The 26769-nt window shown below is 47.0% G+C and overlaps 1 protein-coding gene across 1 annotated transcript in view; it reads left to right on the top strand.

Annotated features, from left to right (window-relative positions):
* LOC144790775 (phospholipid scramblase 1-like) overlaps positions 1-26769 on the top strand; it is a 209036-nt gene that overhangs the window by 97098 nt on the left and 85169 nt on the right. The window contains exon 4 of the mRNA XM_078665470.1: positions 995-1215. Within this exon, the coding sequence (XP_078521596.1) occupies positions 995-1215 (221 nt within the window). The remainder of the gene's footprint in view (positions 1-994; positions 1216-26769) is intronic.

Below are 26769 nucleotides of genomic sequence, written 5' to 3' on the forward strand. Positions count from 1 at the left end.
ACGCTCCTTTCATCCAGGCTGTACACCAATGGGACAAAGAGAACGAGTCTCCCCCCCCCCCCCGTGCCCTGTGGCACAGCCTTCAATATCTAGGTTTCATTTAGTGCACGTTTCATTTCTACGTCACCCTGGCTAGCCAACCAACTTCTTTGTCCAGGTGCCCCGGTGGAGGCCCAACCCTGTGGCGCTACTAAGGGCACCCATCCCCTAGATGCGGGGGCTCCTGTCAATTTGTGCAGTAAACAATGTGAGGAACAAGAAATACTTGTGTGGTCGATTACCATACATGGCTGAGAAGTGAAAGTACCACAAATGTAATTGCATTAGTGTAGTTACATTGGCCGGTCCCAGAGAGTGCACTGAAACATGTTACTCAGCATGGGATGCTGTGTGTGGTGCCTGACCGCTAGAGTGCTAGGAGGGCCCGGCCTGTAGGCACAGCACACAACCTTCCTGATGGGAAGTTCAAGGGAAGCGTCAAGGGTCCCGTCAATATAATTACCTTATTTAAATTATCATTAAGGTAATTACGTTGTCAGGCCCCTCACATACTCTGCAGATTAAACATCAAACAATGGATTATGTGGCAAATACGGCAAATCTATAATTATGCGAAAAAGCTGCCTCCAAAGAATCGCATAATTCAAGTGGCCCTGCCCAACAAAAGCAACTGTGGTGGGCTGTAGCCTTGAGTTTCTTTTACCGACGAATGTAACCCTAATTTTGCACATTTTTACCTCTGTATAAATTCGCCCAACAATTTCACCTAGCCCTAACAACAGTTGGATCACGGAACTCGGATTGATATAAACTGCCTAAAAAGATATTCATAAAGATCTGTTTTGAAGTCCGTCTTTGGGAATACCATGGAACGGAGCCTCTCCCAATTTGTTCTCCGAGTGTAGAAATGCCACACATAGTCACTCAGTTTTTTGATTGTCATTCATGATTTTTCAAAGTGTAAAAATCTAAAATTATGTTTTATTTCTTCTAGTTTTAACCGGATTTGAAACGAACAACAAATACGAGATAAAAAATGCCTTGGGACAACGAGTTTATTTTGCAGCCGAAGAAAACGACTGCTGCACGCGAACGTTTTGTGGATCCGCACGACCTTTCGTCATCAGTGTGATTGATAACATGGGTCGTGAGGTCATGAAACTACAAAGGCCTTGTAGATGTTCAAGCTGCTGCTTCCCTTGTTGTCTTCAAGAGGTACGTACATTTTATCTTACATAAGTCTTAGAATTGGGCCAGCCATAGAGAGGGAGAACCATGGAGTCCTAGAGAGAGCCAAGCCGAGCCATCAAAGATAAAGGCTTTTACATAACACAGCAGATATCTTATAAAGTATGCTCCGTTTAAATTGCATCGACTTCAGTTAAAATTAATATTTATTGAGTATGAATTCCTCTCCCACACACCCCTAACCACCATGCCCTTAAGTCCCTGGTGCCTTTACCCAAAGGTGTAGGTTTATCATGTGCACTATCTATATGGCCAACATTGACTGTGGAGTAAGGTTGTTGTCCATTAAGCTATAAACAACTGAGGTCTTTTTTTTATCGAACACAAATTCTGAAATTCATTCCAACAAGGGGGCGTCAGATTTGACCCTTAGTGAACATGAGGCACATTGAAGCAGAGATTTGCCTGCGATCACATAATTTGGTCATGTGGGGAAGGTGCGATTTCAGCCTAGGTTCTTCGATTACACATTTCCTAATGAAGCCAATGTATGAAGATATTCTTCTTTCTTCAGTTCACATGGAGGGACAATGATGTGTTTTCAAATATTTCACGACCTAATTTACAAAATTACAAGTATTGCTTTTCATTTCTGTATGAACTTGTTTAACGTCTCAACGTCTTTCTTTAAACAAGCATTGGCAAAGCCAACAGGTCTGCCAGTATGTGATGTTGCACGCAAACTATTTCTACATGCCTGAGTTTGCAAGCATTGTCAAAGTCAAGCCCGTTGACTTTGCCAGTGCATTTGTATTTTTGGTGCTTAGACTATTTTTGTTCCAGTGTGAACCTGTCTGCAGTACTTCAGAAAAAAACAAGTAGACTATCTCATTGATTTTCCCAAACTGTTGTAGACTGACAATTCCCCTTTCTTCTCTAAATCTGTACACTGACCTCTTCAACACAAACTTCACTGGTCCTCTCCTCTACCCTGAGCAGCCCTCAGCTTGAAAATTGCAGGTCATGACAAGCAGTCATTTAATTGCTCATTTACTGGGTCTCCCTCACATGACTTGATTTAGAGCTGTAGGCGCCCGTGCGACAATTGTTTTTGCCCCCTCTCTTACACCATGACCACCTCCTTGGATTCCCTCATGACCAAGAGGTAATCATGCCCCTCATCTCTCCACTGCCCCTCTTCTCTCCATAGCCCCTCTATTGCATACATTTGATTTGTTTTGAAGCGCTTGGAAAGGCTGACTTTACTACATCTACCAAAACAAACAGTTTTCAGCTACATTTGGAATAGATAATGAAAGACTGGGGAGGGGGACGGAACCTCCTAACCTATTTTTTGCAGTTTGCATGCAGCTCGTTGGTGACCGTTTGGAACAGTCACTGGTCTTTATAAGGGTTGTATCATATGAACTGCGGTAACAAAAGGATCTCTGTGACAAAAGCAGTAATCCACTCAGCTATCCACAAAACATACAGATCTGTGATCTGCACGGTACGTGTTCATTGCAACACTCTTATATTCATCCTCTGTGCGACTTTATGGCGAGCCAAAACTTCCCCAGACCGAGCTCTGATCTCTCTCAAGCAGGAACATTAATCACAAGAATTATCTTGACATTTTTACTGCTGCCTGAAAATTAGATGCACAAAGAACCCCGCTGAAGGCGTTTTTAAATCATAAGCTACTGCTAAACACAGCACTCCCCTGAGGTCAGCACCCCTTCCCCAGGTTAGCGCCTAGTGCTGCTGCACTAGTTGCACTGTCCTAAAGCTGGCCGTGCTCCCTGATTCTGTGGTACTTCTGTTAATGTACTTGAGACCATCCACATTAATCTTCTGGCCTGACCTGTGCTTGGCTACACATGCTCCTCTGCTTTCCTCAATGCCAGTGCTGCTTGTTTTGACTATCTGACCCCTGCTTGACTTTAGATTTGTCTTACTGGACAGGGGCGGCCTTAGGCATGTGCAAGCTGTGCATCTGCACAGGGCCACCAAACCCCAGGGGCCATCACACCAATATATATCCTTAATATAATAATCCTCTGAGGATGGATACATATTTGCATGGCGACCCCTGGCATGGATTTGGCGACCTCCGGCTCTGTTCCACTTCCAAAGACCCCGACCCCCCCTCTTCACTGGCCTCCCTCTTCCGGGACCCCCTACCTACGCTCCCTGCCCAGGGCCGCCATGAGCCTAGAGCCGCCCCTGTACTGGCCACACAGTCCAAATATTCTCAAGGATTAGGCTTTTCCTCATATCTGTTTTATTTTTAGGTCGAGGGACCGTCGCACTGCGAAGCAGTGGGCGGAGTCCCGAAGAATTAATGTTTTGGAGTATGGGGCCATGAACCCGCCTCTCTCCTCCATTCTCCTCCTTTGGCTGGCTTCCTAAACGGAGGCCAGCCATTGGAGGAGAAGGGAGTCACTCCAATAAAGCCCTGTCTCTTTCGGATTCGGGGCGTGTTTTTTGCGTTCTTTAGCCCTGTGACGTCATCTGTCACTCAGAGCGCAAAGAACACGCCCCCGATTCCGAAAATTTCGGAGGATTGCGGCCGCCATTGTTGGCCGGAACAGCCTCGCTGCCACTGGAGGTAAGGTTTCTTCTGACCCTGATTGTGCTGTTTTTTCTTGTTCTACTTCCAGTGGTGACTCATTCTCTCCCTCGCGCTGTGTTATCTTTCTCCCTCACTCTCTCCTTTTCCTCCCTGCCCGTTTCTCCTGGTCCTGTTTCTATAGTTTCTCTCTGGCCGGCCCCGTGTCTGCCTCTCTCCTCTTTTGCTTTCGCTCTCCGCCACAGCCGGTGCAGGCAGCACCTCTCCAGGGACAGGAAAGAGAAGTCTCTGCTGCGTGGACTTTCGTAATGTTTGGGGAATTTGCGGGGCTCGTTTCCAGCCAACGGAGTAATGGTGCGCAGTTTGAATAGCCTGCTCCTCCTCTCACCCTCCGGTCCCTCCTTCCACCCGCGCCGGGCGCCTCACTCCAGTTGTGAGAGGGATCATGGCGCTGTCCGGCAGGGGGGTCTGTCCGGCTGAGCGAGGGTCACCCCTGTACTGACCGGGGTCCGAGGGCGCAGCCCTCGCCGCATCATTCCGCTCCTGGACTTCATCTGGCCCTGCTTCTCCTGGGCCAAGGTAAGGGGCCCCCAGCCCTCCCTGACCCCCGCAGCACTCCCCGACCCCCGCTTCAGGGTGCAGGAGAAGCCACGGAAAATTGACAGCGTGTCCAGGAAGACAGCTGTGCAGGCAGGGAGTGGTGGTCTGTGCAGGCAGGGAGTGGTGGTCTGTGCAGGCAGGGAGTGGGGGCTGTGCAGGCAGGGACTGGGGGCTGTGCAGGGAGGGGCTGTGGTTATGCATGTAGGGGCTGGGGGTTGTGCCGGCAGGGGCTGGGGTGCGTGCAGGCGGCCGGTGCGTGTGCTGAAGCAGCCTGGGGAGGGCGTCTGCGCAAATTAAATGGAAGTTGTACCTACCAAGCATGCAGCACTTTGTAAAAGTATTTATATAGTGCTTGCCACTTACTACCCCTAGCGAGACGTTGAAGTGCGAGTAGGAAGCTCTATATATACTATAGCTTGAATCAAAGTGCAACTAAAAATAACACAGTAACTGTAAAAGAGGAATTTAACCCCCAAACATTCGCCTTCGAGAAAGACTAGTAAGTACACAAGTTACCTTTGCAGAGCTCTGAACCAACGGGGGGGCGAGGGGGACGCAGGCTTCATTGCGGACTCATGCGGCTCCAAGAACGGCTCTGCAGCTGCAAGGGCTCTCGGCCTCCTGACACCCAGCGGAAGTTGCGATGGACAGACAGCGCAAGAGAAAAGAAACCAAGGAATGAGACTGCAGAGAGCGAGGGAGAGAGGGGCTTCCGGCGTTTAGTGGTTTTAATTTAAAAAAAATATTATCGTCGATATAGTGGTTTAGTCTTGGTGCTGGAGAAGCTGGCCTATCACTGATTCATTGGTTCAAAATCACAAGAGTTCACGAGGGAACGCCAGCTGGCTGTGGGCTTCGGAGACATAGTTAAACGTCCCAAATTGCATGACCCGGCGAAAGAGAAACAAAAGAAGCTCTCCCTCGAAAGAGAGGGCCTTCTTCAAACCCTTGAACAGCTATTGGATTCCAAAGGGAGCAGCAGCTCGAGACCAGATTTTCCTTTGCGTAGCCATAGGTCAGTGTCTCTGGGGTCTACATATTCCACTGCTGGGCTTTCGTTCAACTACCCGGGGCACTCTGGGAGTTGTAGTTTTGTTTCGATTTAACGAGACTAAAGAATCGGAAAGATGGGTTTTGCACCAGTAAAGCCGAGGGCTGTAGCATGTGAACCCAGATGGCTCGGGCAACTGGTAACTAGGCCCATCGGGGATTAATCTTACCATGTGCTGACACAGACGTGTACTCGTCTACAAACAAGGAAAGAAAATGAGCATTTCACATCATAAGCTGTCATGTCATTTCAGGGCAAAATTCAGGAAGATTTTTGCTCATTACACAAAACAAGCATTCGAATGACGTGCTGCATCGCCGCCGAGCGGTCTCAGGTCACGCGTAACTACAGTTAATTCCGCTGCGCTAACACAACAGCACATTGCATTCTTAGAATTTAAGTTTTCCTTCAAAGACTGTAAGTAGGTCTAGTTGGTGAGTTGTTTACCTCAATTGTGCCCTTAGGGAAGCACTTGGCACAGGTTATATATAACACTATCTTCAGTCAAACTCTACTTTCCTCAACATCACTTTAGAATTTGCACCGCAGACCAAGCTCAGCTCCCTGATATAACAAGCCCACAGGACTGAACGATTGATAGGTTTGCTGTGAATCTCGAGGGCCATAGGAAATAGTAATACCTGTTATTTAGAGCGCTTAGAAAGGGTAAGCGTGCTGTATTTAGCGCTATAAAAACACACGTTATATCGCACTATTCATGCTCTTCATCTGTGCCTTCGAAATAAGTTGTTTTACTCTATCAGTGACCGCATCCCTTCCTCTAAACATTGGAGCTCCTGCGGCCTGGAGCCTCTGAGAACAGCTGGCGGTGACCCGGCCCTGACCCCTTCGGTATTATGTGCAAGGCTTTCAGGGCTGGAGAGCAGTCAGTCACACTGTGCTGCCGCTTGTCAGGTCTCACACCAGCACTCAGTCCTGAACCAAAGTGCTGAGACTCGAGCCCACGCTTATGAAGGGGACACTCTAAACTACGAGTCCCAGAATGCCGAGCTCTGCTGGCTAAAAAAACTCCAGAAAAGGCTGAAGGTTGGACACGTGACCGTAGTCAAATTAACATCGACGAAGCCACGCACTAGGATCATCTCTGGGTAAGGAAATAGTTTGTCATTTACTGTTTTTGAGGTATTTACATTTTTTTTGTATCAATTACTTACTTGCCCATGCCTGATATTCCTTATATTGTATCTGCTCTCCAGTGGCTTCAAAGAATAACATTTAAATAAGATGTCAGTTCACATTTTCTGTGCAGTTAGCCATGAATGCAATGTAGGGGGTGGTTCTTGGGCACTCCACACTTGTGGTGGAATCGCAACATCGCAATGGACCTGGAGATTTAAAATCAGGGTAAATGTGCTTTGCTCTTTAGGTTTGCATTAACAGCAATCGGAAGAGAATTTTAAGCCTCTTAATCCAATGTATATATTTTCAACATTAATGAGGACTGCGGATTGATGTATATTTTTTATGACTATGATCACTGTTTGTGACACTGCAAAGTCTTCTTAGACGTTCAGCCTCCTCCTTTGATTCCACGATTCACTTTTTTGGTGTTTCTAAGGACTGAATGGTTGAGATTTGGTCTATTCTCTCTGGTTGAATTTTGTGTCCTTTTTAGGTCGAGGACTGCGTCGCACTCTGTGTGTGTGTGGGGGGCTCGGTGTGTGTGTGTGGGGGGGGCTCGGTGTGTGTGTGTGTGGGGGGGGCCTCTGTGTGTGTGTGGGGGGGCTCTGTGTGTGTGTGTGTGTGGCTCTCTGTGTGTGTGTGTGGGGGGCTCTGTGTGTGTGTGTGGGGGCTCTGTGTGTGTGGGGGGGCTCTGTGTGTGGGGGGGGCTCTGTGTGTGTGTGTGGGGCTCTGTGTGTGTGTGCTTGTGGGGCTCTGTGTGTCTGGGGCTCTGTGTGTGTGGGGCTCTATGTGGATAGCGTTTTTTGTAGGTGGCTCTATGTGTGGGTGGCTCTGTCTGTGTGAGGGTGGCCCTGTGTAGGTGGCTCTGTGTGTGTGTTAGTGGCTCTATGTGAATGACTCTGTTTGGGTGGCTCTGTGTGTGTGTGTGGCTCTGTGTGGGTGTAAATGCAATAGGTCATGCATATGCGAGTGATTAAGCTATTGGCATTGGAAATGACAATGCCATTTATTTAACGATTAAGCTATTGGCAATGTAAATGACATTGCTATTTATTTAGGATTTAGAAAGAAAAAAAAAGTCATGAGCAATGCCAATAGGTCTACCTTTAATAATGCCGAGACCATCGCATTGTAAATGCTTGTTATACAAGGCTATTTGGGGGCTAAATGTAGTTCCCCAGATTTCCCTGGTGGTATCCTGTCACATTGTTATACTATAGGATTATCCAGTATTGGATCTTTCATAGATTCACATGCTTGAATCATTCCCCGTTGGCGAAGTGGGCATCCCATGGTACTGTAATAAAGCAGCATGTATTAGTATCATAGACTATAATGACAATGGCTAAAGAAAGTTGAATAGCCTATCTACACCCTTATTAAAAAAGGACCAAACTAGAACTATAACCAATCAGGAAACAGCACTCTCTAGAACACTCCCAACAGAGGCTTAGTCCCTCAAATTTTTTACCATACGTCATTTGAAGGGAGTCTCCCTGAGCTCTGCTCAGCTATCCACCAACTGGTATGTTAAAACTTCATTTTTATTACTATATTGACAGAAATGCTTTGAAAAAGGGCTCTCTAGACCCTGAGGCTGTGGTGGATATCTCGTTTTCATATGGATAATCCTTTCATGGATTACTTTCATTACCTCTACCTCATCATTTGGTAAGAGGGAATGCTGCTTTTATAGCATCAATAGGTATAATTACCTTGAAGAGTTGTGGAGAAAAAGGGAAAAATGTCAAAGGAGTAACTTAATACAGACGCTCTCAGAAGGTCCTTTACAAGATTCATCTTGAGTCACAAAGGGCAGTTCACAAGGGAAACAGAAAGACCTCATGAACTTTGCTGTCGGAGCCTTAATCTCCTTACTATCACCCCTGAAGTTTGCACTTTCCATTGCCATATGGGCCTGTCAAGAGCAAGCCCAGAATCTTGGCCTACACTGTCTCAATGATGCCAATGATGTCCATGACAGAGCTATCAATAGCGACTCAACATCGACAGCTCCACGGTACTCAGCTTTGTCGACAATGTGCATCCCATCAACAAAGGTTTCGTCAGCTTACTTCATGTCGGTCGATGATGGCCCCATTGGCACTTCACCATCGAGTATCACTGCTGAGGGTTGGGTCAATGACGGCGATGTTGGTCGACGATGGTGGTTGTGTGCCATTGTCCATAGTGAGGTCTGGTCTCGTCGTCATTGGTGGCTGACGTTGAGGGCAGCCGTCAACGGCGGCTGCCGCTGACGAAGGCCATTGACTACACTGTAAACGAAGATGCTGCTTTCCAAATGGAAAAACAACGGCTCAGAGCACAGGAATGTTGGAATAAATTAACACACAAGCCTGAATTCAAATACCAACTGTCATTACGGAAGAAAAGAATGCTTTGATCATTAGGCATGCGATCCCTGAAGCGAGCAAAGGTCTATTATAACCTTCAAAGCCAAAGAACAGAATGGAAATTCACTTGGAGAAAATTGCCCCGGTGAATACATAAGTACAATAGAGAAGGTGGAACACAGAAAACCACACATTTCAATAACCTAATGAAAATTGCCTTAGCCATAGACAGAACACCTTAATAAGAAGGATTCAAAAAGAATCAACAAGCACTGCAAACACAGGAAGAATGCAGAACAAATCCAGTCTAAAGGTTCTGAGGAGAACCCCATACCTAGGACGGGGCTCGAAACGCATCGGCGTCTAGCACTGCTGGGATAAATCAACCACTAAAAATGATTCAATGCAGGGAGCAAGTAGACTATTAATATATACCCAGAAGTCAACAACCTTTTGATTTGATACACAAAAGTAGCACTGCATAATTAAATACTGGTTATTGTATTCTAAACTGACTGGATTCAACCTCAATGTATTCACTATTTATGTTTTAGGTATATATTTAATGTATTTTCATTCAAGTTGGATGTTTACATTGTTTGTTGAGTATACGTAAATCACTATGACAATGGTGTGTCTTGTGGTCAGGCATGCTTTACAAATGAAAAGAATTATTTAAAAAGTCCTAGTCTGGGAAAATCATTTCAGCCCCAGAAATCAGACGGTTTGGGTCCTTTCCTGGTTTTTAATTGTTACGGCCCTACCCAACCGCCCTAGGGCCAACCCCCCTAGTGCTATACCAAATGGAGGCATTCAATACAATACTAACAAAGGGAAGTACTCCAGTGGCTGGAGATTTCTCTACAGCTGGCAGTAGATTGTGTGCTAAGGGGCTTATGCTTAATAACAGGCCTAAAGAACCTAAAAGTTTATAATTAATCATCTATGTGATTAGGGCTTTCAGAGGCTGATTACACGGTTATATGGCTTTGCAGTTATTCGAGACCGGTGTGAGAGAGAATACGTTAATGACCCTTTTTAGGGGTGTTTCACCTTCTTGTTGCTGTTTCATGGGCTGAACAGTGCTGTCTAGAGCACTGTGTCCAGCAGTCCACTGTCTCGCTCTATTGCTACGGTGATGTGTAGTTCAGTGGTTGTCTCTTGTGCCTCTGTTAAAAAGGCTTCCCGGAAGCAGGGGTTTGGGTCCTAGCCAATGCTGGGGAACTTCAAATGTAACCTGTAGGGACCTACAATGTGAAAAGAAGTACTAGGAGACACTGCCACATCATGTCCTTTGCCCTTCACAGCAGATGCTTTGGCTGGGCCTTGCTTTTCTATAAACTATACTTCACAGGGGCCATTTCGTTTGCGACTGCAGCAAGATACAGCGTGCTGTAACACTGCCACATCACCAAGCGTGTCCTGGTCCCACCACTTGGAGATTCTCGGTCACTCCTCCATCGGGAATTCCACGGTATCCAAGTGACGACCCTAAATCTCCATGTGGAAATCACCAGGAGGTTTTAAATTCCTGATTTGTCCAGTCTACCAGGAATGGAACATCTGACTTCTTACTACCCTATCCCCACCTTGCCCAGTAGTCTTGCATCCAAAACAATATATAGCGGATTTGGTAAAAATCTGCTAATATTTTCCAACTGGTAATGCCTGCAAAATGATTTATTATTTTGTAGAATAATTTCTAGTGAGTCCCACACTGCTTTATGTTTGTAGAGGAGCAAAAAAAAGTGGGCAACACAGCTATCTCTTGTCACTTGTACATGTTCAGTGTAGGGCGAATTCACTGGTCACTCTGCTGGGTAGCCATGGCTTGAATTTATTCTTGCAGAGGTTTAACATCTCCCTGGATACCCCTGCATCAGTCGCACCGGATTGTGGGGGTATGTTCTTTTACGGTTAGTGCAGGAAGTTTTCCGCAGGGTTCAGCTATCGTCCTGGATAGGCCATCAGCATTGGCTTGGTCTTCCCCTGGTTTCTGTTCCATCCTGAAGTTTATACCCTGTAGGGAAATGGACCACTCCAACAGTTTTCACTCATTTGCATAAGCCACCTGAGGAGTCTTTAGACAGTCAGAATCAGGAGGTGAGTACCACACAGGTATGGCCTCAGCATCTTTAGTGCCCAGACCATAGTAAAAGCTTGTTTATCAATAGCATTCCGCCTTTGTTCCTTGGGGAGTAACCTCCTGGAAATGAAGACTACAGGTCACTGAAGGCCCTCTTCATTAAATTGTGGTAGTACTGTTCCAAGCCATGCTCTGAGGCAACTGTATGAACAATAAACTCCTTGGATAAGTCAGGGGCCTTGAGCACAGGGGCTGTGCACATGCCCTACTTAAGAGAGTTGAATGCTGTTTGACATGCCTCTGTCCAAATCTTGTTTCTGGGCTGCTGCTTAGAAGTCAGCTCTGTCAAGGGGGCAATAATGATGCCAAATCCCTAGACAAATCTCCTGTAGTGCCCACTGAGGCCCAAAAATGCTATAAACTCAGTCTGGGTTTTCATGGGCTCCCAGGGCATAATAGTCTCTACCCTGGCCTGTAGGGGTTGCACCTTACCCCTGCCCACTAGGTGACCCAAGTACACCAAAGACCTCTTCCCTATCAGGCACCTACTTACCTTGATAGTCAGACCGGCCTGTTGGAGAGCCTGAAGCACCTCCTGGGGTGAAAAAGGTGGTCTTTCCAGCTATTACTGTAGACAGTTCTGTCATCCAGAAAGATAACACCGAAGGCTCCATACCAGCAAGGACCTAGTTCATCAACCTCTGGAAGGTGGCAGGGGCATTTGGGAGCCCAAAGGCATCACTCTAAACCGACAGTGGCGCACTGGAGTGGAGAAGGCTGACTTCTCTTTTGTTTCTTCTTTTCGGGCAATCTGCCAGTACCGTGATGTAGGATCACATGTACTTAATTACTGGGCAGACCCTAACTGGTCAAACAGCTCATCAGTGTGGGGGATGGGATAAACATATATCTTTGTGACTAAATTGAGGCCTCTTTAATCCACACAGAACCTGAGTTCAGTTATGGTGGCTGGTGAGGTGGAATTTGTTACCAGTACCACAGGTCTGGACCGGGGGCTACTGAAGGGTTCTATCACCCCCAAATACAGAATTTTGGAACTTTCAACCTTAATTCTGGCCCTCACCTTATCCAGACAACCTGTAAGATTTGTTCTTTACAGGGAGTTTGTCTCCTATGTCCACATCATGGGTACTCAGGTGAGTGGTCCAATGGAGGAGGGAAAACAAAGAGGACTGCTGCCCTAGCACGTGGTGGCAGTCCCTCTGCTGCCCAGGAGTCAGACTGTGGGGAAAGGATTACTCACTCCACTGAACACTCTTCCTCCTTAGTGTCTAAGAGGTCAAAGAGAGGTTCAGTCCACTCTTTCTCTTATCCATCTGTCATCAACAACATGGTGAGCTCAAACCTCTCAAAGTGGGGTGTGGGACGATTTACATGGAGCACCCTGTACAGTTACTGAAGGGTCTTAATGTCCACCAGATGGTGGCCTACCCTTCCTCTCAATCACCTCATAGAGCCCAGTCCAGCAGTCTTGGAGGGCCCTGGGCTCCACAGGTTTAATAATCCACATTTTGTAGCCCAGGTTTCATTTCCAAAGTGGTAGAATTCTGGTCATACCACTGCTTCATCACTTACTGACTAGCATCTAAGTTGTCTGAAGCTTGCTTCTAAAAATTAGTAATTGGCTTTTAAAGGCCAGCATGTAGCTCACTACGTACTGGAAAATCTTCATGGGAGCTTATCCCACCCTTCTTTCACCAAACTCAGAGGTCCTCTGAATGAGTGTTCATTCAGAATCTCAAAGATGCTGAAGCCCTCTTCCTCCTGTGGCACCTCTCTGTATGAAAACAAAAGGCATGGCAAGAGGATATTCCAGGCATTCCTCAACACCTCAGGCAGGCCTCTGATCATGCAAATGTAAGGCCCTGCAGCATTGGGGGACTACAATGCCCCTTGTTATCCATGTACAGGAGCGTTAGACTCACTGTAAAAGAGGTTTTCCTCCCAGTAAATGTGAGGACTACCAGTGGCATCACCTGCCGCTTGGGCTTCAGCCTGTTGCCTCAAGGGTTAGGCACTCCCTCTATGCCATACAGACCTCCTTCTTAGTGGGTCCTCCTTCCACATGTCATCTTGAAGGCTGTTGCAGGGCACCAAGGGGAGCAGTACCCTCCTCAGTGGGCTACGGAGGAGACATCGCAGGTGCCCTATCCACCTCACCGAGAAGACACTCAGGGCTGGTTTTGCCACGCCTCTATATTTGCCCTTCTTAGCAGTTGGCTGGGCCTTTATTCCAGGCTCCAGCCCTCCTTTACTTCCATCCTGGGCATCAAAAACAACAACAAAAGAGTGTTCGTAGCTCATCGGGAAGGCGAGATTCAGAGCACTAAGAGAAAAACAACACCCATTTGGTGTTATAGCAAGCCCTCACTCACCGACCTAGTCGGTGACATGCTTCATCATTGGGCCCCACTGGGAGTGGCCGAGTGCCACCCCAGTGTGCTTCAACGCCAGATTTACCGCGGAGCGGGTAATGTGAAGTTGTGACTGGCTAGGTGGTTATATAGGTGAATAAAAGAAGTGTAAGTGGTGAGGTTACAAATGTCTTAATTGTATCAAAAAATTCCTTTATTGCCTGATCAATAAGACATATTAAAATATGTGTAGGAAAGCTGAGCCAAATAGATTGGATGGCTTGTTTCCTATAAATGTACGTGCTGGTCAACATGTTTCTGCCAATGTTGGTGTTAATTTACCTGGCATTCGTCAGGACCTATGGTGTACTAAACCCCGGCGGTATGGACACGCTAAGGCCCACCCTACCAAGGACGTGAAAGTAAAAAGTTATGTCAAAAAAGTGCAACAAAATGATAGGTACTCGCAATTTTGTAGACCACGCAAAAATTAAAATGCACCTGTGGAGGGAAGGGAGACAGACACACATGAAAAAGACATACAAACAATTAGATAGCTTAAATCAGAGGTGTGTCAATTGTCAACAGTGACTCTGTGCTCTGGTGATACCAACCACACATTCCCACATGGGGACTAGCGGTAAATTCGGGGCTCCGTCTGTGGGTATGTGTAGGTCTGCGGTAGTATACAGCAGACCTATAATGCCTTAATCGATGGACTAGGCTCTGATCGATAGGCACAAAGCTGCGCCCATCGCGGCGCGTGTCTGTATGAGAACGCCTGCAGCCAGTGAGCTGTAAGTGATCACGAAATACTAGCGCTACACATCCGGAACTGCGCTTGGTATAGCGCGTGGGAGCAAGTGAAGGATCAATTAGCCAAAGGCCAGTGAACTCTGATTACTGCAGGTGAAGTTAAAACAAAAAATAAAAAATAGTTCTCACTTGACAGGTGAGATTCTATCACACCATAGACCTCGGGAGGGGGGTGGTGACGCAATTGGCACACCCTAGGGGAGGAGGGGAACACAGGGGTTAGACTACATCAAATGCGCGAAAAGGGAAGCAAACTACTTAGCTGGTAGCGATTCCGTGGTGTTTCAAGCACTTACGCCCTCAGCATCAAGCACTCGCTTGGTACCTGCTACTGCCCTCGGGAACCGGGTCTTGTGGATGAAGGGCTGAGACCGGTGCCGGGATAATATGGACAGAAAGCGAGGACGCTCACGTTTCCTGGGTGGGTGAGGCCTGCGTGGGAGCGCGTGGCCAGGGCCAATCGGTGGCCGTGCTGTAGTGAGGATAGGGGGACGTTTCAGAGAAGACTAGAGCGGAGAAAATGTTACCGCGATGAAATTCCTGAAACTTTATTGAATCCCGTGCTAGTGTGAAACACCATACGCGGGGGGGTAGCAGTCTGTGCAGGCAGTACAGTTTTCACAAAGGCGGCTAGAACAGATGCATTATCCAGAATACATAACGCATATCCAAACAACCTGTGCACATGGTGCAATGCAGGTGGTACAGTTATTGAATGGACACATTAGTCTGAACACATAGTGCATGCCTATAGCGTATGTGAATATGTGCAGAGACCATTATAAACCCGGTGACCACCATGAAAGGCCGGGGTTCTCCTAGGACCAGTGCCAGCTAGCGAGGGTACCGCAAGAATGATGAAAATCTATGCCTAAAGGGAGGTCCCATGTGGGGACCAGGGCGAGATTCAAGGTCTGAGAGTAGACCATGTGACACGAGATGGTGGGATCAATACTACCAGAATGTGGGGAGATGTTCCCACTGCATATGTTCAAGAGTAGCCAAGTGGTAGAACAAATATAGGCCGACCAGAGGCTACTGGTCATGTCCGATGCTGATTGGCTCAAAAGGATGTAGTGGGATCTACAGGGGGACTGGAGTAGTTCATTTGAGAATAGAAGACCACAGGATTTCATCGTTAAGTCCGTGGATGTGGGTACCCAAACGGTACACCCACCTCTGCTCTTTCTCAAAGAGTCTGTCAGTAATGGTTGTGCCTCCATTTAGTTGCTCAATTATGGTCCACCTCAGATCATTTGTGGTATGGTTAGTCTGCAAAAAATGGTCACTCATTTTGGTTGAAGCTTTCCTGCATCTTATGTTGCTCCTGTGTTCACAGATCCTCTGTTTGACTTTCCTCGTTGTCATTCCGATATATCGTAGCTTACTGGGACATGTGATTAGATAAATCACATTGGCAGAGTTGCAGTTGGTGTGGGTGTTCTGTATCCAGGTTTTCCCTTGTTCTAGTGAGAGAGTTTTGGTGGCTGCCCTCAAATGGCAAACACTGTAGTTGGAGCAACGGAAGTGTCCCGTGATTTTGGGCAGGCCCCATGCATTAGTGATACTCCGGATTGGGGTGTACTAGGGCATCCTTCAGTCCTGCGTCCTTTTCTGAAAGAAAACAACGGTTTTTCCCATGTCTTTTTTGTGCTTGTGATAATTTTCCAGTTTTTGTTAATGGATTTTTTCATCAGGTTAGAAAGGCTGCTGTAAGTAGTCACGCAAGTCAAAGGTGGCTCCTCAGGGGTTCTCTCAGCGGTCTCAAGGAGGGCTTCCCGTGGTTGATTACGTGCCCGTTTGAAGCCCTTGCTAAGGATGTTGCTCGAGTATCCTCTTGCTTGCAGTTTGTTGGTGAGACGTGAAGACTGTTGTTTAAAGTCCTCAATGTTGCTGCAGTTTCGTCTGATCCTCAGATATTGGCCATAGGGTAGATTTTCCTTCAGGGGGCGAGGGTGAAAACTGGTGAATTCTAGCAGATTGTTTTTCGCGTTGGGTTTGTAATGGGTTTTTGTCATGAGGGATGTACTTGTACTGGTGATGACCACGTCCAGGAAGACCACTTCGGTCAAACTGACCGTGTTGGTAAACCTGAGGTTTTTGTCTGCCGTGTTGATCCATTCCAGGAACTCATCGAGGAGGACCCTGCTCCCTTTCCAAATTAGGAGGATGTCGTCGATATATCACCTCGAAAAATAAATATTTGGGGCGAAAGGTTTGGTGGTCGGCAGAATGTGTCTAGCCTTGAAATCATAGACATACAGGCCCACCACACTGGGGGCGAAAGTGCTGCCCATAGACGTCCCGGAGCACTGGAGGTAGAGCTGACCTTTGTACGCGAAGAAATTCTCCTTAATCGATGGACTAGGCTCTGATCGATAGGCACAAAGCTGCGCCCATCGCGGCGCGTGTCTGTATGAGAGCGCCTGCAGCCAGTGAGCTGTAAGTGATCACGAAATACTAGCGCTACACATCCGGAACTGCGCTTGGTATAGCGCGTGGGAGCAAGTGAAGGATCAATGGGCCAAAGGCCAGTGAACTCTGATTACTGCAGGTGAAGTTAAAACAAAAAATAAAAAATAGTTCTCACTTGACAGGTGAGATTCTATCACACCATAGACCTCGGGAGGGGGGTGGTGACGCAATTGGCACACCCTAGGGGAGGAGGGGAACACAGGGGTTAGACTACATCAAATGCGCGAAAAGGGAAGCAAACTACTTAGCTGGTAGCGATTCCGTGGTGTTTCAAGCACTTACGCCCTCAGCATCAAGCACTCGCTTGGTACCTGCTACTGCCCTCGGGAACCGGGTCTTGTGGATGAAGGGCTGAGACCGGTGCCGGGATAATATGGACAGAAAGCGAGGACGCTCACGTTTCCTGGGTGGGTGAGGCCTGCGTGGGAGCGCGTGGCCAGGGCCAATCGGTGGCCGTGCTGTAGTGAGGATAGGGGGACGTTTCAGAGAAGACTAGAGCGGAGAAAATGTTACCGCGATGAAATTCCTGAAACTTTATTGAATCCCGTGCTAGTGTGAAACACCATACGCGGGGGGGTAGCAGTCTGTGCAGGCAGTACAGTTTTCACAAAGGCGGCTAGAACAGATGCATTATCCAGAATACATAACGCATATCCAAACAACCTGTGCACATGGTGCAATGCAGGTGGTACAGTTATTGAATGGACACATTAGTCTGAACACATAGTGCATGCCTATAGCGTATGTGAATATGTGCAGAGACCATTATAAACCCGGTGACCACCATGAAAGGCCGGGGTTCTCCTAGGACCAGTGCCAGCTAGCGAGGGTACCGCAAGAATGATGAAAATCTATGCCTAAAGGGAGGTCCCATGTGGCGACCAGGGCGAGATTCAAGGTCTGAGAGTAGACCATGTGACACGAGATGGTGGGATCAATACTACCAGAATGTGGGGAGATGTTCCCACTGCATATGTTCAAGAGTAGCCAAGTGGTAGAACAAATATAGGCCGACCAGAGGCTACTGGTCATGTCCGATGCTGATTGGCTCAAAAGGATGTAGTGGGATCTACAGGGGGACTGGAGTAGTTCATTTGAGAATAGAAGACCACAGGATTTCATCGTTAAGTCCGTGGATGTGGGTACCCAAACGGTACACCCACCTCTGCTCTTTCTCAAAGAGTCTGTCAGTAATGGTTGTGCCTCCGTTTAGTTGCTCAATTATGGTCCACCTCAGATCATTTGTGGTATGGTTAGTCTGCAAAAAATGGTCACTCATTTTGGTTGAAGCTTTCCTGCATCTTATGTTGCTCCTGTGTTCACAGATCCTCTGTTTGACTTTCCTCGTTGTCATTCCGATATATCGTAGCTTACTGGGACATGTGATTAGATAAATCACATTGGCAGAGTTGCAGTTGGTGTGGGTGTTCTGTATCCAGGTTTTCCCTTGTTCTAGTGAGAGAGTTTTGGTGGCTGCCCTCAAATGGCAAACACTGTAGTTGGAGCAACGGAAGTGTCCCGTGATTTTGGGCAGGCCCCAAGCATTAGTGATACTCCGGATTGGGGTGTACTAGGGCATCCTTCAGTCCTGCGTCCTTTTCTGAAAGAAAACAACGGTTTTTCCCATGTCTTTTTTGTGCTTGTGATAATTTTCCAGTTTTTGTTAATGGATTTTTTCATCAGGTTAGAAAGGCTGCTTTAAGTAGTCACGCAAGTCAAAGGTGGCTCCTCAGGGGTTCTCTCAGCGGTCTCAAGGAGGGCTTCCCGTGGTTGATTACGTGCCCGTTTGAAGCCCTTGCTAAGGATGTTGCTCGAGTATCCTCTTGCTTGCAGTTTGTTGGTGAGACGTGAAGACTGTTGTTTAAAGTCCTCAATGTTGCTGCAGTTTCGTCTGATCCTCAGATATTGGCCATAGGGTAGATTTTCCTTCAGGGGGCGAGGGTGAAAACTGGTGAATTCTAGCAGATTGTTTTTCGCGTTGGGTTTGTAATGGGTTTTTGTCATGAGGGATGTACTTGTACTGGTGATGACCACGTCCAGGAAGACCACTTCGGTCAAACTGACCGTGTTGGTAAACCTGAGGTTTTTGTCTGCCGTGTTGATCCATTCCAGGAACTCATCGAGGAGGGCCCTGCTCCCTTTCCAAATTAGGAGGATGTCGTCGATATATCACCTCGAAAAATAAATATTTGGGGCGAAAGGTTTGGTGGTCGGCAGAATGTGTCTAGCCTTGAAATCATAGACATACAGGCCCACCACACTGGGGGCGAAAGTGCTGCCCATAGACGTCCCGGAGCACTGGAGGTAGAGCTGACCTTTGTACGCGAAGAAATTCTCCTTAAGTGCGATGGTCGCACAGTCCAGGATAAACTTCATTGGGGTGTTGTATTCCCAGGTTATTGAATTCAGAGCTGAGCCTAGTACCCTGATGGTGTCATCCTGAGGGATGCTAGTGTATAGGCTCTCTATGTCCAGAGTAGCCAAAATCACTGTGTCCTCTTCAAAGGACATGGTTTGTAAGAGCTGGAGGAGACTTTTTGTATCCTTCAAGTAGGTAGGGGTGTCTTGGATGATCGGTTTTAGGAAATGGTCACAAAAGATCGAGAGTGGTTCAAGTATAGAGCCAATGCCTGACACTATTGGGCGTCCAGGAGTAGGAGACTTGTTTTTGTGTGTCTTTGGCAGCGTATAAAAATATGGGACGATGCCTTTGCTCTTTGTCAGAAAATCTGCCTCGTTTTTGGATAGATGCCCATTCTCTTCTGCTTCCTTAACGATGTTGATAATGCGACCCTGAAGTTCCGCTGAGGGGTCTTGGTTAAGAGGGGTGTAATTCCATCCTGGGCAGCCATGGTCCTTTTTGTTGCACAGATTAAATCAGGTAGACCAAACTTCTCTACATGAGTCTTGAGCTCTACTTCTTCAAGGTAGTATGCTTAATGTCATTACCAAGTAAACAGTTCACAGGCATGTCAGGGCTTACTGCAACTTTCAGAAGACCTGACCCCCCCCTATGGGAGGCTGGCTTAGTATGTGGTGGATACCTAAATGAGTAATACAACTTGCACTAATCCAGCAACCCTTAGGGTGATTTTAGTGGTCCTCGATAACCATAGAAAGCTCTCAAAGAGGTATCTGTGGAGAGCTGCCTTAAGACTTATATTGAATGAGTGTAAAGCAGCTTGTTTACCACATTTATTCGATATTGTAGATTAGATGGAAAGAAAGCACACAGTGTCTATAAAAATAAGTCTGTTTATTATACAACACAATCATTAACCCATCGGTATATCTCCTAGCCGGAGATACCAACAGTACTCATGTAAATACTTCAGAGAATTCAGGTAAGTAGCACAAATATACACTGGTCTCCAGGGGGAGACCAAACCATATATCAAAGAAGTGGAATGCGAACTGCCAGGAAGAATGGGACGTGGACCAAAGGTTTCATAGGAGCTGAGAAAACCAGGAATCACCCGAGGTAAGTATTCAGGAATACCATGGTGGCTGTGTGCAGAGGGGAAACATATTTGTGTGCCCAATGGAAGTCTATGGAGAAGTAGCAGTTGTAGTTTTAAAGAAGTACCCTACCCAGAGGACCCAAAAGAAACTCTTTAAATGACAGAAGATTGGAAAGCCACCCCTCTTTTACACAAAAGAGAGTGAGAGAGGAGCAGATCAGCTGCAATCTCCCATTTACAGTCTTAACACATATAAGCAACTCTGCCTTGTTAATTCTCCTTAAGAACTCAGGGCTTTTAAAACAAGGATTCTGACAGTATATGGTGATCTCCCTCTGCTTTATCTTTGGTAGTAGGGGTATCCAAAGGTATTGGAGTAGACGCCTCACTCACTAATCGTCACATGCTTAATCATTGGCGCCTATCCACACCCGGGTTAGATGGTTCTACCCGGGCAGACTCAACCATTGATGAGATGGGAGTTCTTATTTTAAGCAAGTAGTGGTCATGCAGGGATCCAAATGCGTGATAATTAAAAATGACTTCAGGTACACCCAAACACTGCCATGCCTGTTAGTAACAAGACCAAACATAACCACGGTGGGAGGGAGGGAACAGGACTGGAGCGAGGAGGACCCAAATCAGGGTAATGTAGATTACCGATTCAACTATCTGACTGTTCCTGAATGTCGAAGCAGCCTCTGCAGCTCCTTTTGAATAAACAAGGTAGACCTTCCAAAGCTTGATGCTGCATAGTTTCTCAGGAGTATATGGAGTTTCCAGAAGAGCCCTAGAAATCTTGGACGTTTGCATTCACATGCAGACATAAGTCTGGTTGCGAGCTTTTGCATTCACAGATCTAGAAGGGTTTGGGATGTTACACTTTGCTGGATAATAAGCATATAATAAAGGTGAATTTATCGTGCTATTTTCAAGAAGTTTATCTACAAATAAGTCCAAATTTATTGAATAACAGTTTACAAGAAGGAAGGAACCATTTCCATAATGCTCATGAAGTCTAATCAGCCCTGAAGAAGTCCTGTAACTAACGAAACGCGTTAGCTATCTGCTTTTTAATCAAGAAAATTAAATAAAGAATTGAGCAAGAATTGTGGAAGCCTCCGTTCACTATTTCTTGGGAAAACTGATAACACTGAAATAGCTATATTCTAATAAGATCTTTATTTGTAAGATATGACACATATACTTGATCATTGAAGGGTGCACACCATTTGTGTAAAATACCCAAACACTTTGTTTTATTTGGAGGGCACCTGGGCCATGTATAGAAATGTGAATGTATTGGGTTTTACTGAATATGATTATTCAGTTGTACCTCTTTTAAAGTGCCAACATGTTTCGGTCCTCGCTAGGAGCCCACGTGGGTCTGGGGCCTTTTTTTCAGGGCTATTTACCTACTTCTTTTTTGTCCCTGCTTCTATAAGGTGCACGCACTCCATGCACTAACTTGAGACCTAATGAGCTCACCTGTCTTCTTTTCATCCTCAGTAGACTTTCTAGCAGGAGGAGAAATGTAAAAAGTCAAATTTACAATGGTGTGTTTTCCCTATGTATTCCACCCCACCTGTGAATGCTCCAGGAACCAGGTTAACTGCACCAGGGAAGCTGTGTGCATAGGGGTGAAGTGACCTCCGAACCTCCTGTAGATGACAATGGAAGTCTTGGGAAGAAAGACCTTTGGAGAAGTTTGTGAAAACGTCCAGTGGAACCCAAGCGTGGATTCTTGAAGAGGAGAACCTGCAAGCAGAGGGGGCAAATTCAATGCCACTTGGAGGTGACCAGGAGGCACGTAAACACAATGCCCACCTATGTCAGGAAACTCAGAAGAGTTGACAAGGACCTTGTCTCTGCAGCTGTGGTTACCAGGCAAAGCTGAGAAAGACCAAGCGCCATGCAAGAGCTGTCTCACGTCAGATGTCAGTGCCTACGTGGTCATTGGTAGCCGCAAATGGCATGGAAAGTAAAAAGATGCAATCATATGGACCAAGGTCAAAGGCGTTCATCAATTGCAGGAGAGTGAGACCAGGCACAGAGCAAGCAGCGGGAGCCCAGCAAAGGAGAAAATTACCCTCAAGAGGACCCACAGGCTGAAGGCACAGTAGAAGCAAGAGGACTTCCAGCAGCTCACCAAAGATGGAGGGCCACGATGCAGTGGCGCCTCGCATAAGGCGTGCTGTGGGACAGTGGGGTGGGGGAGGGGCGTGATGGGGGGGTAGTAAACTCTCACATATGACAAAACAGAGGAACGTAACTTTTCTAAATTCCGTCGTATGTCCGAGTTTACTATGCCCCCACCCCACCCTACCCCTCCCCCGCCTCACCGCCCCGCAGGACGCCCTATACGAGCCGCCACTGCCACAATGCAAGGACTGCAGAGAGGACATTGGTCTTTGAGTGATGAGGTGCTGGAGACCGAAGATATCTGGAGTGCAGAGCTAACAAACCTTGGCAACGGTAAGTCGACCAGGTGCACAGGGATATGGTCCCAGGGGCTCCGACAAGGGGTACTGCTCTGCAAATTGAAGGGAAAACAGGTCAGGCCTCTGGAGAGGCACAGAACCACCACTTGTGTTGATGAGTCTCGAGAAGTCCGTAGGACAACAGGAGCAGCAGACCGGTCAGCTTTGTTGCAGTGCCTGCAGATGAAGGGGAGTGACTCCTTCATTCTAAGGGAGATTTCTTTGACTGTCCTTTGAGCCCACAGGTCTTCTGGAGTGTCTGGGTGAATCACAGACACAGACAAGCGGAATACTTAGCAGAACATCGACACCAGGAGGACCAGGTGTCTTAATTGATGCAACTTCGAATTTATTGGACTTAGCCTGTAACTAAGTGTCCAGCAGGTCAAAGAGTGTCTTGGTTTCAAAGGTGAGTCTTGTTCTACGATGAATCTGAGGGCCCACCCCTGGGGGAGCCCTTAAATACCCAAGGAAAGGGTTGGAACAACTTGGGGGGGTTCCTTCCAGAGGAAGGCAGGACAGAGAGGAGGATACTCCCCTGTCCTTTGTCCAATTTCATACCAGAGTGGGAACCAAGGGCTCCTGAACTGGCTCAAACCGGAGTATGCAAGGAGGGCTCCAAATGTTCCCTTCAATGCAGATTGGTGGTGCTGTAAAGAGCCCCCACCCAGCCCAATCCACCAAGTCCTGCTTGGGAGGTGTATACACCTCCCTGTGACAGGAAACCCATATTGTAGCAGCAGGAGGACAGAACAGTGTCTGTGGTCGGCAGCAGAACTAGTTTGTTGGCAGACACTGAAAGGCTGTAACCGGGAGTACAGGGGTCTCCTATAAGGGGTCCCCCAGTACATGGGATCATTAGTCCAACACCAGAATCGGTGTTGGGGTATGATTTTAACATTTTTGATTCCAAACATGACCAGGTTTGGTGCAGCCATTATATAATTAGACATCTTGTAATGACTAACCCGGGGCGAAGCACTACGCTACGCTTGCGTAGTTTGCGAAGTTTCCGCAACTTGGCACTACGCGAGCTGCACGTAGCACAGTTCGCGGTCCTCAACGTCATGTTCGCGCCCGTGAACAAGCAAAATTACATCCCGGCGAGACTCTCAACGCGGGAAGGTCAGGTTTCTCATTGTGAGTGGTCGTGCATGCTCGCGACCGCTCGCGATGAGAAACAACCAGTTCGCGTTGAGAAAGCTGCCGCTCGAGTAAAAATCTACTCGAGCGGCAGAAAACTACAGCTCGCACTGTGCAAGATGTCGTTTTCAATGATTGCACAGTGCCGGATGCTTGTTCGCACTGTGCAATCATTGAAAATGCATCTTACACAGTGCGAACATGCTACTAAGCAGCTCGCGTAGTGCTACGTGAAGTTTGTGTACTGCGAAGTGCACTTCGCGTAGCTTCGCGTAGGGCTACTTCGCGAACTACGCCCACCCTTAGTAATGACTGATGTCCACTATATTTCCTAAAGTGGCTGACCGCACTTCTAAAACCTGGAGAATCGACTCAGGGGTTTGTGGGGGTGCCCTGCTCATTGAAGCATCATCACACTTATAAGCACCCTTCCCTCAGGACTGTAGGGCCTACCTGAGGGGTGACTCATAGATTTTAAGTGTAGTGCCTCAGATATAAAAAAAACATATATCTGTACTGAGAGGTGGAAGCACCATCTTACACAAGCTGCAATGGCAGGTCTGCAGTCACAGTTTAAGTGGACTCCCATGGGTGGCACAGTACATACTGCAGCCCATGGGAAACCTCTGGTGCACCTACGCCCTGGGTACTTCAGTACCATGTACTAGGGTCTTATAAGGGTACACCAATAGCCAATTGTGGACCGCAAACCACTTTTGTTTGTCATCCTCCCCGCATAACTGTGCACCAAATCCTTGGGTGTTCATTCTCTAACTTCAGTAATAGGCTCTGTAAGTAAGCTGCCAGCATTACTGCTCGACTTCATTTGCATGGCTTTGATGTCCAGCTCTTGGAAGGTTAGCTCATGGGCTAGTTTCTTCTACTTCAGAGCTAACCTCTGCTCTTCTAAAACTTGCTAATTCTCCAGCTTCAACTTGGTAAGCTGTAGATTATCCTTTCTCTCCTCCCTTCTGTCTGCCAGCTGCTCTGGTGACAGGTTCGTGGAGGAGACACTTTTCCCTGCTCCTGGACCCTCCCTGCTTCCATCATGTTTTTGGCCCCTTCCACATGCAGTCCTAGATCCACCTCAGTATCCAGGATCAGCTGCTCATCCTTCTCCTCTGGGAGCCCAGACTCTCAGTGCCTTTTGCAGCTCCACCTTCCAGGTGAAGCCTTTAAAGCATACTTGGAACTCCTTGGAAAAATCTTTACGGTGGGCCATATTGTATGATTTTAACTGGGCCAGCTCCAGTTTAATTCCTGAAGCAGGAAGCTTCTCCAGAGAGAGGCACTGGTTTGCGAAATTTTTTTAATTGAATTGAAAATGGTTTGAATTGCTTTTAGTATAGAGTTGCAGTGAACAATGTTTTACCATATGGTATTGCACAAACACAAGTCCTTTCCTCACCGCTGATCACCAATGTTAGAAACTGGGTTTCTGGTTTTCAGAGTATGCACCCTGTACAAGCAGGAACCACAATTCTAGTCAGGATAAGTCATATTCACACTAAGAGATGACCTGTGCTCACCCTCCAGTAGCATGCACAGAGCAGTCTGGCTAGTCTAAAGTGTGTAAAGTATTTGTGCAACACAACACACAGTAACACAATGAAAACGCCAAAAAAATACTCCACACATGTTTAGAAAAATAGTTTAATATTTTCTAAAACAAGACCAAAACAACAAAAATTCAATAAGAGATCTAAATTTAGCACTGTAGAGGTTAAAAGAGCTTGCGCTGGACCCAGACAAAATCTTCGGTTCAGGCCTCCCATGATGGAGAACAGGCCTGCTACAGTACCCTCATAGGGCCTGCTGAGCAAAAGTACCCGAGTCCTTGTCACAAAGCACAAAAGGCAGGATGCATCGATGATATCCTGCAAATGAAGATGCGTTGATTTCACACACGCACTGATGGTGATGCATTGGTTTCTGAAGACGAGCCTCGGAGCCGCGATTTTTTGATTTCGAAGCTGATGTGCTGGGGTTCGACAATCTTCTGAAAGGAATTTTTCAGTTGTCCTACTAAGGTGGCACCAGCAATGCAGTGGTTCCTGTGATGCTGCTTGGGCCCCAAATGTGATGTGCCCATTCTACTCCCATCACAGGGTTGATGAATTGGGTGCTGCTTCCAGCATACAGAAGATTTTACTGGTGCATGTATTTGGGTCCACCACTAGTGAACCAGGCACAGGTGCAGTGGTAGAAATTTAGATAACCCTGAGTCCCAAGCAACAGGAAGCAACCAAACAAGCACTTCGACATCACTTTGGTTGCAAGGCAGAGTCCAGCTCTCCCTCAGCAAGGTCAGAGAGCAGCAGGCAGCCGAGCAGCACAGTAGAAAAGCAAGTTTTCAAGATGAGCAGTCCCAAAGAGTGCCAGTCCTTGATGCAGGACATCCGTTTGTCTGACAGAGATTATTTGGAGGTCCAGAAGTGTTTGATCTGAGGGTTTCCTGGACCCAGTACTTCTACCCAGTTGTGCCTTTGAAGTGGGGGTTACTTGAAAGATGGGTCTTTGAAATGCACAGCAGTCCTTTCTTCCCAGTCTGGGCTCCAGACTATCTGCAGGGGGTAGTCTGCCCTTTGTGTGGAGATGGGGCACTGTTGTTTCCGTTCCTCCCTCCAAAACTGCCAAGGGTGAGCCATCTGAAAGCAGATGGGCAAACAGACACACCTACTCTTCATGTGTTTGTGGCTGTCTAGAGGAAATATACAAAGTGAAGCTGTCAACCTCCCCAGATGTGCATCGGAGACAGGCTGTAGGCACACAGAGCTTTAAGTGTAGAGAAATGCTCACTTTCTAAAAAGTAGCATTCAGAAAATAGTAATGTTAACTCTGACTTTACAATTAAAGAGGATTTATCATTACCTTTCCAAAGATATGAAACACTACAGAGCTACTCCTTTCTAATCAGGAATTACAGCTTAAAAGTGTGTTTAGGAATTCCCAAAGTAAACTTATGAGAGGAGTAGGCCTCACAGTAGTGAAAAACGAGTTTTGGAGTTTTTTACTACCATGACAT

Source organism: Lissotriton helveticus, chromosome 11 (assembly GCF_964261635.1).
Source record: "Lissotriton helveticus chromosome 11, aLisHel1.1, whole genome shotgun sequence".
Taxonomy (NCBI): domain Eukaryota; kingdom Metazoa; phylum Chordata; class Amphibia; order Caudata; family Salamandridae; genus Lissotriton; species Lissotriton helveticus.